We start from the raw sequence: 13598 nt of genomic DNA, 5'->3' as shown, positions 1-13598 counted from the left end.
GCAGTACTTACCCATCACTTTTCTTGTACAGACTGCCACTCCGCTCAGTGCCATGCTCCTTGTTTCCCTGAGGCTGATGTAAACTGTAAGCTGTACTCTGACGAATCTGAGAATCCTGAAATAATCAACAGCAATTTGTGATGCATTCCACACTTTCAACCAAACTACTCTCCCATTAATGAGTTTCAGAGCTTTTCCTTCTTGCTCTAATCTAACAGGCCAAATGAAGCACAATTTTCCTCCTCAATGACAGAGAACAAGATCCATTTATTTTTTCAGAGGGCACAAAAAACATTTGAGAAGTATTCCTTATCAGCACCTGACAAAATCTTTTTACTTGCTTTTATTTATATTTGCTCTTGGTCTTAATATATAGAGGTTTTAACCCAAAACTTAGTTGAGCAGTGGCCTTTCCAACTCATGTAAACACAGCAAGGTATAAACACTAAAGACTATTATTACCTGCAATTGCTAGTGTACTCTTCCCCTGAAAAGATAATTACATACATCAATTTGAAGAAGTGATTTTCTTTGTGGAAACTGCGTCAAGTTATTGTCTGAAAAGCAGAAGAGTTCTCCTGGAAACATAGTTCAGGAGTCATACAGGAAAACTGAAAAGTCATTTCCAAAAAAGAGTAATTCAAAGCAAAATATCTGGAAGAAAGTAGAATTCTGAGAGAGGAAGAGAAGGATTAATTGAACCCTTCTCACTGCTCTCAGAACTACCCAGAGGCAGGACCCACTGCTGTAAGAGTCCAACTTCTTAAAAAATAAGAACCTGAAAATGAGGAATCTGATGTGTCATACCATATTAACAGCAGTAACGTGACAGAATTGACTTTTAGATGCACACAGTAACAATGTGCATTATTAAAATTTTCTTTTTTTTCCTTTCTACTGTCATTGCTCTATGGACATAATTACTCTTGTGCTATATATGGCACATAATACAAGTATAGTAAGGGAAAAAGACACAAAGCAGCTCACTTATATGACTATGAGCTATTCTAAACATGATGGTAGGGACAGAGCTCCCACCTACACCTCTGTTCAGAGGACTTAGGACTCCACACCTCCAAGCTTCAGGATTTTAGGCTCATCCTGAATACAGTGCCAGCGCTCAGTGGTCCTGAGAGCCATGAGCTGAGCTCCACACAGGATGCAGCACTCCTTGGTGCTCCTTTTCAAGAGAAGCAACCTGTGCCCTCTCCCTGCCCCTCAGCAAGTGATCCAGGAAGCCATACCAGGTAGCTACAACATCGTCTGAGCCTTTTAAAGGCCCTAAAGAACTACCACTTAGCTGTCTGTGCCTGACAAAGCATCTCTTTAGATTTAAACCAGTCTGTTTATCATTCCTTTCTGGTTTGTTTACATAGAATTGTTTGGTTTTGCACTCTGCACAACATAAAGCCAGAACAACAATTTAAAAAGAATCCTGTCGCTCATTAAAAACCACTGCACACATACATTTACTGACTTTTGAAGAAAATCTCATCTGACACTGTCTATTGTGCCCTACCAATGCCTTGATCTCTGCCTCCCATTAGCCAGTAAAGGAACTCCATTCGCAAGATTAGAGGCCTGACAGGAAATTAATTTCAGTTCTCCTCCATTATGTAAAGATTACTGGTGACCTTCAACACCTGTTCATAGTACCATTCCCACTAGTCTGTGCTGCTACTTTTTGTGCATTATTTTCTGCCTCATTTCAGCTACCTCCTTTCATCTGTTTATGCTCAGCTGCTGTGTTTGGCCAAACTGGCAAACCAATAATACAAGCTTCCGGCCTCATTTCAGCAGGAGAGGAAGCTGCAGCAGCTGACGTGTATTTCCACACATTCATGACTGTGAACAGTATCTAAAAAATTTAATACTATTTCATGAAAAGATCTTGAGGACAAACATATTGTCCATTTTAAATTCTCAGTTCAGGTCATGTCCAGATCAATACTGTCCAACATGATTGCCAAATGATGGTTTTCCACAGCTGTCTGACAAGAAGTTCATGATTTCGATCCAGCTCTTAAAAGACAGTAACCACCCCACAAATCACTGCCACAATTAACATCCTTCCTTTCAGCATGCCTTTTCCATAAGCAGGCACTTCAAGGATCTTCCCTTATTTCTGGTTTGCATACTGCACAAAACAGAGAAAGAAATCACAGATAAAGGGTCAGACCCGACAGCCTCATTGGAGGAGCAGAAACAATGTACATTACCTATGGGAGGAAATGGATTACTGCAGGCTAGAGGACACACACCTAGTGCAGAGTATTGTCATTTTAAGTATATCTTGAACTTAACAAAATCAGAATAGGCTAAAGTACACAAGCCTAAGGAACTGAGCTTTGACCACTTCATCAACTTTGAAATGTAGATAGGCATATAAAAAGAAGTGAGTAATTTAAAATTTGCAGCATGTTCTTAGTGAATTACTGCACTGACCATAGAAAGGTTTGAAATTCTTTCTTCCAAAGTCTATGAAGATATACTGACTTTTAAGTCAAGCTGAACAGCAGAGCTAAAAATTCTCTAAAGATGGTATTCTCTAAAGACGGTCTGTGACTACTGATAAGAGATATTCTAAGATCCTATTTGTCAGCTGCACTACGTGAACATAACGGATCTTTTCATACTTCAACCTATACACAACAAATTTTGGCTAGCCATTCCACAGCTCCCATGGAGCAGGATTTTTAGACTGTTTAGATCATTCCTGTATGTAAAGCTGCTAAAAAAAGCTCTTATAGCTCTCCCAGAGCCTGAGTGTCTCTGACATTTGCAGGATCATTACCAGGAGGGTGTTCCAGAGATCCCTCCATTATCCCATCTCTGTCCCTATTACAGCCTATCACAAAGTCTCCAAAAGATATATCTATCAGAACCCCCTGCAGGCAGCCTCTCCTATAGCAAAACTACCGTAATTTTTGTCAAGAAACACAACATTTACCCTGTTTTACAGTGGTCTAAATAGATTATAGGTTCTAACATAGAAGCAGAAATGAATCTAAACACTACAGTCACAGGAGGTGACCTTACCCAAGGTCATGGGAATAAGGACAGTTAAGGTAATACAACTCTAAGGATGACTCTGAAACTTGCAGAACTTCTACAATTGAAAAATAAAAGCTTAAAAATTAAAAATTATGAAGGTGTACACAAAATGACATTTAAAAATGAAGTTTCCATACAAACCAGGTTTGAGAAAGTTGTGTGCAGGAAGAAACTATGCATATAGGCACGACAAAGAAAGGTTCACTAAGAGTGCTTGTGTGTGTTAAATTTTTTAAACATAACAAGAACAATATTTGTCAATTCTGGCATTTCATACATGAAGTCCATTTTAATTAAAAGTACATATATCTTCAAAATATTCCAAGAACATCAAATCAAGCAACTGGATTTAATTTCCAAAAGAAAGTACAAAGGAAATCACCAATTTGTCTTACAACAATTTTCTTTCCCAAGAAGAAGCTGATAAAATTTTTGATAATGTTTTTCTCTTTTGTTTGTTTTTGGTTTTTGTTTTGGTTTATTTTTTTGTAATAAGATACACCAAAGAAGAGAAAGAACCAGTCTTTTCATGTCAACAGACAAAAGCTCAGAGGAAAAATCCAGTTTCTTGAAAACTGAATGGAAATCATGCCACTATTTTCATTAAAACATAGTAACACTTACTCTCCTAGACTTCGGTCACAAAATGTAAATGCATTTCAGGAAGGAAAAAGAAATCAGTTATAGTAAAGAAAATTACAGTGCAATAAGAATAATGTTAGTGGGTTGTACATTAAATTATATAAGAACTCTTTGGCATCCCACTGATTAATTGATGTTTTCAAAAAGCTTTAAAAATAATTATAGTAATTCTCATGCTCTGCAGGTAAGCATCTATATCTAAATTTGAAGAATTAATAAATAATGACTCTAGCATAAAGCACTTTTTATACTTGTATTTTTAAATGTCACAAACCCAGTAGAAATAATAAATGTATATATATTATTAATTTTTGAGTATGTGAAAAAATGTGTACTTGTCACATCTTCCATATATATTTAATATCAGTATCACTGATAGACATTCCCAGCAACCATGAAAGCCAACTGCTTCTGCTATCTCTCTTGAGCAAAGACCCAGCTGAAAGAAGACACCTCCTAACACACCCTAAACAGCAAAGACTCCTTCTTGGGAGTGGGCAGTCAATGGCTAACCCAAAGCAGTCACCATTTCCATGAGGTTCCCTAGTCTCTCATTCTACCAAGCTCAAATTTGTAAGTTTTTTGGCAGATCAGTGTGTCCTGAATGCCAGGCAGAATCTAAGGAAGTGCCTGCTGATCTTGTGGGACTTTGTACACAATGGTCATTATCACAAACTTCCCAAAGTAACAAAGTGAGGAGTGTTGGAGACTGTTCCAAATGCCTGTCAGCAAGTCACAGAATCATATGGATTGGGTTGGGGGTGGCCTTTAAAGATCATCAAGTCCAGCCCCTGGCTGTGGGTAAGGATACCTTTCACTAGATTACATTGCTCAACAACCATCATCTGTCACCAGTAAGAGCTAGGAGTCACCATAACTTTTAATGGGCAGACCAAAGCAAGAGCGGAAAAGATCAAGGAAGTCTGAGCTCTGTAGACTAAACTATTTCATTGTGATCCCTCTCAGAAAGAGAATCTGAAAAGTGGGGGGGGGGTGGTTCATTCATCACTTACTCATGGCCCAGCAGCCACACAAAGGAAGCTGGCTGGCTTTTATTTATATGAAGAGGAGGCACTAGCAATCTGAAACAAAAGTAGTAGACCCAGTATTTAGAATTACAAAAGATGCTTACTTCCAGATCAGAGTTTGAAACTGCTCCAGAATTCATTAAATCTAATGGCAATCATAATTGGAACTCAGAAAATACCTATTGGATTGCCAAACTGACCCAGCTCTCGCACATCTGAACACTGGCATTTTGCAGCTGAGTAGCAAACTTGATCGTCGTTTTTGCACATGATGACAGAGGTGTTTTGGGATTTGAAGTTCAGTTTCACATAATCATTATACAGTTTAGAACAATATTGTGAGATAATGTTCTATGAATAGGGTCTTCTTGATACTGCCCAAGTTCTTTCATTCTCAGTTTGAGCAACAGTGGACCATCTGAAGTATTTTACAACACTGGTAATGAAAATAAATTATTTTTCAGTAAGTCTCATATTTTTAGTGGGCATTCTTTTTTTTTTTTTTTTTACTGCCTTTATCAGAAACATTCAACATCAGCCTCAAAACAAAAATGAATTAACAAAAGGAATTAAATGTCTGATAAAAGTTAAAGTAACTTTATTTGGATATTAACATTACAAGTAATTAAAATAGATATTCCAAAGTTAAACCACCTTATATGCTCACCTCTTTCTGATCAACTTGGAGTGCTGATTTTAAAATATCTCTGAGCTGTGTTAGTTGTCTTCTTTCTTCATCTTGTGCTTGTTTAATCTTGAATGAAGAAAAACACAGGTTAAAAATAACATTTCTTCTATTTTCAATGCAGGTCTTTCAAATTCAGTGCTTAATTGGTTCATTTTTTGAGAAATGTTCAGTGAGAATGAAAGCAAAAAGAAAAGATAATGTGATCAGTTTATTTTCCCTTGTATCTTCAGGAAACTTGATAATGGTTAGGATATTGCTGGGTTAAGGCTTTGATATTGCCTCACAATGCTCTTGCTTCCTCGTGTTCCATTTGAAACCAGGTTATTTTCTACTTAATAAACAATTTTAAGCAAGGGCTGTTTTCATAACATTTTACACAGTGGGGTCCTGAACTGAAACTAAGACTTCTGAATGCCATATTAAAACAAGACTTTACCAACCATCTACTTTATACCTTAAATACTGACTATTAAAGCAGTCAGGCAACCTGAACCAAAATGATCATGCTTCTACTGTAAAAAACTAAATTGACCACACAAACATGAAATGTTGCTACTCACTGTATAAAGATCTGTGGAGAGCGTCTCAATTGAAGGTTTGAGACTTTCAACTGCTTTTAACCCATCCTGAAAGAAACTTAAAAAGAAAAGCAAAAAGCCAGCTGTTATGAAACTTTACTTTGTATTTTCTGCTTAAAAAGTTGCCAAAGAAAGATATGCATATTATTATGCTATGCCATAAACTTCAAAATAGTAAACCTTTTTAAATTCATCTTTGACTGATCCACCTCTTTATTTCCATCATAGCTTATTCTAACCTGCAAAATCCCCAATTAGATTCACAACTGCCACAATCCACTACCACATAAGTTTTCCTCATTCTCACTTCAAATACAAGTTCTCATCACACTTTGTGAAAGCCCAGAACAACTAAGACTCACTTGCAGAACAGCAAAAGCTCTGGTAGATATAAAATGTGATTTCCTGAAGCCACATAATTTTATGTCTGATGCAATCATTTTACTAAAGGAAAACCCCTTTGTTTCCCAAGCATTAATTACAGTCTATACAAGCAAGCTGAATATGCTACATCTTTCTGTAGTACATGCATTTTGAATTGTCAGAGTAATGCTGTCTATGCCAAGTATTCCAGTTCTTTAAAAAAAAAATTGAGATTTAAAAAATAAATTTTAAGAAATCACAGTTACATGCATATTTGATTAAATATTGCTGCACTGTTTGCAACATAAAATATTTTCACTCTGGGAAGCAGTCATGAAAGTGACAATGCAACGGCATTTTATTAAATGGACAGAGGAGATTAATGACATGCTACAAGTGAAACTGATTTTAAAAGCAACACAGGTATTTAAGGAAAAAATACATAGATGCAGACTGGTGTTATAAGATGAAAACTGATTTCAACAGGTTAGCAGTGGCTCTTTCAGGTTTATAGCTGTGACTTCATTGCTACATGACAGATTTGTAACACTATCATAACAAAAGCACATAATTCTAATGAGAACTATGTGTTTTACTACTGGGTCCTCCTCCAATAAACTACAAAAAGAGTGACACTTTCAATATATTTCTATTCCACTGCTTATGCAACTTATTTTTCTTGAGCACAGAATTAATTTAGATCACTGTTAGATACACTCAAAGAAGCCCATCAAAACTAATGGACCGCTAAGCAATAGATCAAACTAAAAGCCCTGTTTCAAGAGTAGTTTATAAACATGGCGAATTATTGTTTAGTATTCCTTTGGAACATACAATTATATTCAATGTAATAAGCTCAACCTCCTTACATGTTTCAGAATATACTAACAAAATCTATGACTAATCTGACAAAAGCAATCTGTCAGAAGACATCAGCAAGAACAGCTGAAACTTGAGATTTTGAAAATTCTAGGAAAGTGTTATGATGATGTCAAAATTTGAAAACAAAATGTTGGTCCATTTAGTGTAGAGATTATGAAAAGTAAAACATACTTGCACTGAGCATGAAAATACTTGATCAAGTTCTGAAGCAAGTCCACTCCTTTTTTAATCTTGATTTCATTGACTTTCAGCAGGTACTATTAAAACAGTAATTCACAAAACAAATTATTTATTACTGCTACAGGGGTTTTTTAACACTTTATTTTCAGTTATATTTCAACAAGTTTTAACAGTCGCAGATTTACAAAAACTACAAGAAAATCCAGCAAAAAGTATCTTCAAGAGTTACATCACACAAAAAAGAATTTTTGTCATTGCTAACTTTTGATACCCTGTGAGGATATTTCACTATGATTTGTTCAAATTGTTAGAATATCCTTTAGGGTTCTTAAGGAAAGTCTCTGTTAAAGAAAGCATGAAAGGGTTTGTAGAGTACATTTAGGAACCCATTCTAACACCTAGCAGCATATCTAAAAATGTATCTCACTAATTGTTAAATTAATTACTAAACAGATGTCATAAGGAGGAAAGCAGTTTGCTAAAATAAAAGTGAAGGATTATTTTAACAAGTTTTAAAATCTGCCTGTTGATTTTATAGTTTGCTTTATCAAATCCTTATACATGGTAATTACAAATTACAGTTTAGCAAGAGATTTTTCAAATAATCTACTGTCAAGTGCAAAAGAAGTGTAATTGCTGTCCTTTTGCATAAGGCACAATCAAAGTCCACATTAAGTGGCAGCTCCTCCCCTGAATATCATAGCATAAAATGTCAGCTATGCAAGCAGAAGTATGATTGATCAAATATCAAAGTCCTTAACTGTCCATTAAATGACAACAAATTTTAACACCAACTTAACCAGTGACCTCCAAGCAGAGGAGTGAATGTGTTCTTAATGATGCTCTAATGCATCTGGGTTTCCCCTTCTCACAGTACATCCTAAATGTTTTAAATCAACTAAAGTAAAGCAGCATCTAAGTGCCAGCTTTCAGTGTTGCAGCTTCTTATGCTGGTTCAGGTAAACAAATGATGAGCCTAAATGTAGACATGTGCACTGGATAGTATTTAGTTACAATTATCACCTCTCCAGCTCCTGTTAATTTAAAATGGAGCTCTAGGCATTTGGTATTCCATTCACTTTCATAATTTAGAGAGAACTAGTCTGTACTTATGATAAAACTTCAATATGTCACCCTTCTGACTTACTATCAAAACAAAACCAAAGTCCTCTTTCACGACTATTCAGAGGTAACTGAGTATAAACTTCTTTTCCTCAAAATCCGAAGAAATACAGGATACAATTCAGCTATTCCACATTTAAGGTAATTTGATCCAATTTCATAGATTTCACCCTTTATTATCACTACAACTGACTAAAGTGAACTCTTCCTTTATTGTGACACAGCAAGAGAGAAGCATCTACTCCTAGCTGTTTCCTAGGAAGGATACAGATGGGCAATTAGCTGACAACATCCATTTGTTACTCAAATCCCTTACTCAGTTTTGAACATTTTAGTCTGATTATGTATAGAAATGTGAAGCTTTTCTCTTATGTATGAGTGCATGTAGTTACTAAAAGTAATATCCAAGACAACTGCAGTTGTGCTATGCTGGCATATGAATCAAATTAGCTATCATCATCACAGGAAAGGCAGTAGAAACACCCATGGTGTATTTTTGGGCTAATGTGTGCTAAAAAAGAACACAGCAATTTGAATTTCCAATCACAGAACCAGACATATCCTTAAATGAATCGAATAAAAAATATTCACACCAGATTTAACATACTGCAAAATCACAGAGATTTTGCAGTATGTTTTGTTTATGATTTGTTCTGAAACAACTTGAAAGACAACTGGATTCCATCCCTAGCACTTTTTTCCTGTACCAACCCAGCAGTGTACTAGACTAGAGCCTCTCCTCTTAATAACACAACTGTCAGCATAGGGAACAAGTCAGAGAATGATCAAGGGCTTAAAATAACTTACAGCAAAGAAGTAGTGTAAAGACTGATTTATTATAATCTCTTAGTGTTTTATTTGCATTAATTTAGCTGTTTAATTAAATTAGAAAATATCTAAATTCCCTGAAAAGTTTGCCCATCAGGATAATAGAAAAATGTGTTTTCACAAATGGAGTCAACAAGTAACTTGGCATTTCCCTTTAGTATCACAGCTACTCTTAAACAATTTTCAAAATTTTCCTACAAACAGCACGATAATAATAATAATTTTACACTGAATCTTACCTCACACATCTGTAACTGGAAGAACCTTCTTTCTTTCTCCATCTCTTCTGCAATTTCAGCTCCACTTATTTCTGTACGAATCATCCCATGAAGCTTAGCATGCTCTTTTTTCTCTTTCTCTATTTTTGTACTGTAAGGCAAAAAGAATCAGTCAATGAAGTGAGAAATCCACAGCCTCTCAGGAAATCAGATTATTCACAAAGTCTACTGACAGATGCGGAGCCAAACTCCTGTAGCTTTGCATATGACTTACTTCCAGATGACATTTCATTTGAAATTTGACAATGACTAAAGATCTGCAATGACATACAGTAGCTGAAATCTAATTAATCATCTGTTAAAGTAATGTTCTGACAGATATTCCAAAAGACAGTCAATGAGAAGTACATAAGTACATACTCAGTTCCTGCTCCAAAGAAAGAAAATACAGGAAAAAATAATGAGTTTTAATTGAAAACATAGGGGGATGTTTAATCCCAACACAGCAAACACTGGTTAACAAAGTTCAGTTATGTCACCAGATTTATTGAGTCTTGCCTGTCATCAAGTCATCTTCTATATATACAGGGCTCCTAAGCCAAATCACAGTTGCTGTCTCTACTTGCTGCTGAGCCAGTTGGCACTGGGAATGCCGACCAGCCGGCTGTGTTGCAGACTTCAAAGTCTGCCAGACCAGCTGTCCTAATTCCCTAAAAGTTTCCATGAACATTTTCCAAGAGCTCTGAATAAAACAGGTTCTCCTGCAGAATATAAATTAATAACCAGTGCCTAGCCTATTCCCATAAACTCACTTCTGCATTTGTTAAAGCTATTCTCCATATTATTCCTAAATGCAGTAGCATAATTTGACAACCCAGTTACATAAATCTAATATAAATATATATATATATTAAGGAAAGCAAATACACAAGGGTATTTACTTTTTGAAGACTTTTCGTTTGCCACTCATACTGTTCAGAACCTCAAAATTCTGAAAAGAGCTTCCTGAGGAAATGCCATACTGCTTTTGAACAAGGTATACAGGAAGGAGATCAGAGGAACAAATAACACACACAACTGTCCTACCTCCTCTTGGGTAGTCAAGTGTCTCTTAGCTCTCCCTCTAAAAAGGTGACATGATTCAAGTACTCTCTTAACTTAATGTTAACATTACCCTAACAGATTATGGGAAAATGTCTAGAAGGTCTAAGGACTTCCAGTCAACAAAATATTCTGTACTTACACTTCTCAAAAATGAGGAACTGCCTCTTGTTACACCTCAAGCAGCAAGGGAAAACAGGAATTAATTCCATGAATCCTTCCCTTCAACATTCCCACTGGGAAGCAGTTTGAGCAACAATTCAAGAAGGCCCACTGTGCTCTTAGCACGGGCAGGCACAGCAGAGCCAGCTCTGTGCAGCATTGCAGCAGCCAGCACATCCAGCCAGCACTGTGCTCCTCTCCGCAGCCCATCACATCCCGCCAGAGAAGCTCCTCTCCTTTGAAATAAATGTTCTGAAAACCTCCAGTCACCTGAATTAAAACTCAATTTCAAAATGTTCTGTTTTCATGAAGAATAAGTCAGCACTCTTTACCCAATTACTGCCAATTACACTATTTTGCAAGCACAGAAAACGAGAGTCCAGACACAAGAATTAACCAGACAATCCTGAACAAGAAAGATAAACCACTACAAAAAAGATTCACAGAAAATTATGAATATGCAGCTCCCTTCTAGCAGACACTCTAGAAGAGTTTACATTTTATCATACTTGATAGTTCTAAAACAGTCAAATCTCAGCGGAAAGATGCAGGATGTTTCCATTCTCTCAATTTCCAAATTAACCTAACAGTTCTTGAGGCCAGAGAACTCACTAACATGTGACCAGGTGTGAGAAGGCTAATAATTACCAATTACCATTGTATAGTATTTTCATTTTTTACAGAGAACAATACTCAAGCATAAGAAAATGAAACCACCTCCAAAATCTTAGGAGTTTATTAGCATGCCATAAGGTCTCTCTCCATGCTAGTTAAACCAAAAGACAGCTAACACTGCCAAACAGTCAAACATTATGCACAAAATCACAGCATACATTGTATTCCTCCTAAAGAAAACTAGATTTTGGTGAAAGAGTGCTTTCTGCTCTTTAAAGGATAAATCATACTCCACCGGCAAAAAAACAGTTAAACTAAGATGAAAATGTACTGACCTCTATCAAGCAATTCAGAGAAAGATATCCTTGAAGCCGTTTGGTGGAACTTCAGGCTACCTGTTTTCAAAAACTCAAAAAGATACTTTACCAAAAACCCCAAATCACCTCTCAGTGACAAGTATCAGAGGTACATGCCTCATGCATTTCACATTTGCATTTCCTCATTATTTTTGCTTTTAATATCTAACTACATATTCATCTTTGTAATTCAGAATTTACCCTGTTGTTTTGCCACAATAATAGGCTACCTCCTATCTGATTGATACTACAGGACACTTTGTTTCTAGGGAAACAAAGAAACCCCTCACAGCTGTTTTGCACGCAAAACAACTTCTGAGTGCTAAAGGCTAGCTGAGTGACCTATCCAAATGCAAGGATCAACTCAGCTTCAAGTGTCAGTCTATTGAGACATTAACCAAATCCTTTTGGCAAAGACAGTCCTGTAACACTACACCGTGAGATTTCCAAATGTTGCAGGGTATTCAAGTTTTCCAGGCAGATCAATTAACCCAAATGAATAAGAAAATTGTGAAAACTCTAAAAAATATCCTAGAAGCAATAAGAAAGCAGCAAATGTTTTGTAATGCTGCTATTCTTGGAGCTCATGCAGCACATATCACATATACATACTTTGCTGACTAAGATTAAAATGTGAGCACACGTCAGTCCATTTACAAGACAGCTGCACTTAACTAATATACAGTGAGCTCTTATGTGTGTAACAGACAAGCAAAGCTGAAACACAGGATGAAGAATTACAACAGTAAAGTCAAAGAGATATAAAGTGAATGGTTCTCACCCATTCAGTTTCCAATACAGGACTATTTTACCACTTCAATTTGAAAAGCAACCATCTTTCAATATAAATCACAATTTTCATTTCAAATAAATCAATTCTGTCATACAGATTGTGGTATAAATAAGCACCAAAGACTTGTATTTATTTTCTGCCAGTCAATAAGGGTAAAAAAAATCAGAGTACCCTGTGTACATGCAGCAGTAGTGAACTGGCTGGCTGGGAAGCAATTCTGTCATTCTTCCTCTCCTTCATACAGCAGTCAGCCAGGCTGAGTCTGGGTACATACATGAGAAGGTGCAGAGACTGAGAATAGCACCTGGAAGGAACACACTTGAATTGGTAGCACTCTGGAAAAATAAGTGCTTCTGAAGGCTATTTTGTTTGACAAAATAATATTAGACATTTTGATTTCTAATATCCTTTCTTTGTCTAGTCTTCCTTTTCAGCCTGACTCTCCAGGCATGGGCCCTCCAGTTTTTTGGTGAAAGAGCCTCCATTTCATTTCACTTCACCCTGCTATCTGTCAATGCTCACAGTAAAGTATGTCTTCCCTAACACTCAAGTCCTCAATGAAGAAGTTATCTTTTCCTTTTGGAAATGCTTGAAAGGTTTTCCCTTCTATACATCCTGCTCTGAATCATAAAGGGGAAGAGGACAGAAGGAGTGAAATGTGCTCAGATATTTTCATCATTTCACCCATAACATCTGCAGATTCATTCAAAGACTTTTCCATTTAATTTGTGGGTAATCTCTTTCAAAATAAAAATACTTAAGATGAAATCTTAGACTTGAAACTGTATATTGTGGATGTGGTTACCTGGACTTCAGTAAAGCCTTTGACACTGTTTCCCATGGGATTCTCCTGGAGGAACTGGCTGCTCATGACTTGAACAGACCCACTGTTCACTGGGCAAAAGAACTGCCTGGAGAGCCAGGCCCGGAGGATGATGGTGAATGGAATTACTCCAGCTGGTGACTGGTCACTAGTAGTATTCCCCAG

The 13598-nt window shown here is 36.5% G+C and overlaps 1 protein-coding gene across 4 annotated transcripts in view; it reads right to left on the bottom strand.

The window, feature by feature from the left end:
* The window catches only part of ASAP2 (ArfGAP with SH3 domain, ankyrin repeat and PH domain 2), an 83095-nt gene that overhangs the window by 30616 nt on the left and 38881 nt on the right, over positions 1 to 13598 (bottom strand). For all 4 annotated transcript variants that reach the window (XM_053974796.1, XM_053974797.1, XM_053974798.1 and 1 more), the window contains exons 6-10: positions 9605 to 9734; positions 7407 to 7492; positions 5973 to 6048; positions 5392 to 5478; positions 12 to 115 (exon numbers count right to left, since the gene is read on the bottom strand). In XM_053974796.1, the coding sequence (XP_053830771.1) occupies positions 12 to 115; positions 5392 to 5478; positions 5973 to 6048; positions 7407 to 7492; positions 9605 to 9734 (483 nt within the window). The remainder of the gene's footprint in view (positions 1 to 11; positions 116 to 5391; positions 5479 to 5972; positions 6049 to 7406; positions 7493 to 9604; positions 9735 to 13598) is intronic.

The sequence above is a fragment of the Vidua macroura genome, chromosome 3 (assembly GCF_024509145.1).
Source record: "Vidua macroura isolate BioBank_ID:100142 chromosome 3, ASM2450914v1, whole genome shotgun sequence".
In the NCBI taxonomy this organism is placed as follows: Eukaryota; Metazoa; Chordata; class Aves; order Passeriformes; family Viduidae; genus Vidua; species Vidua macroura.
This window is presented reverse-complemented; position numbering and strand designations above follow the sequence as displayed.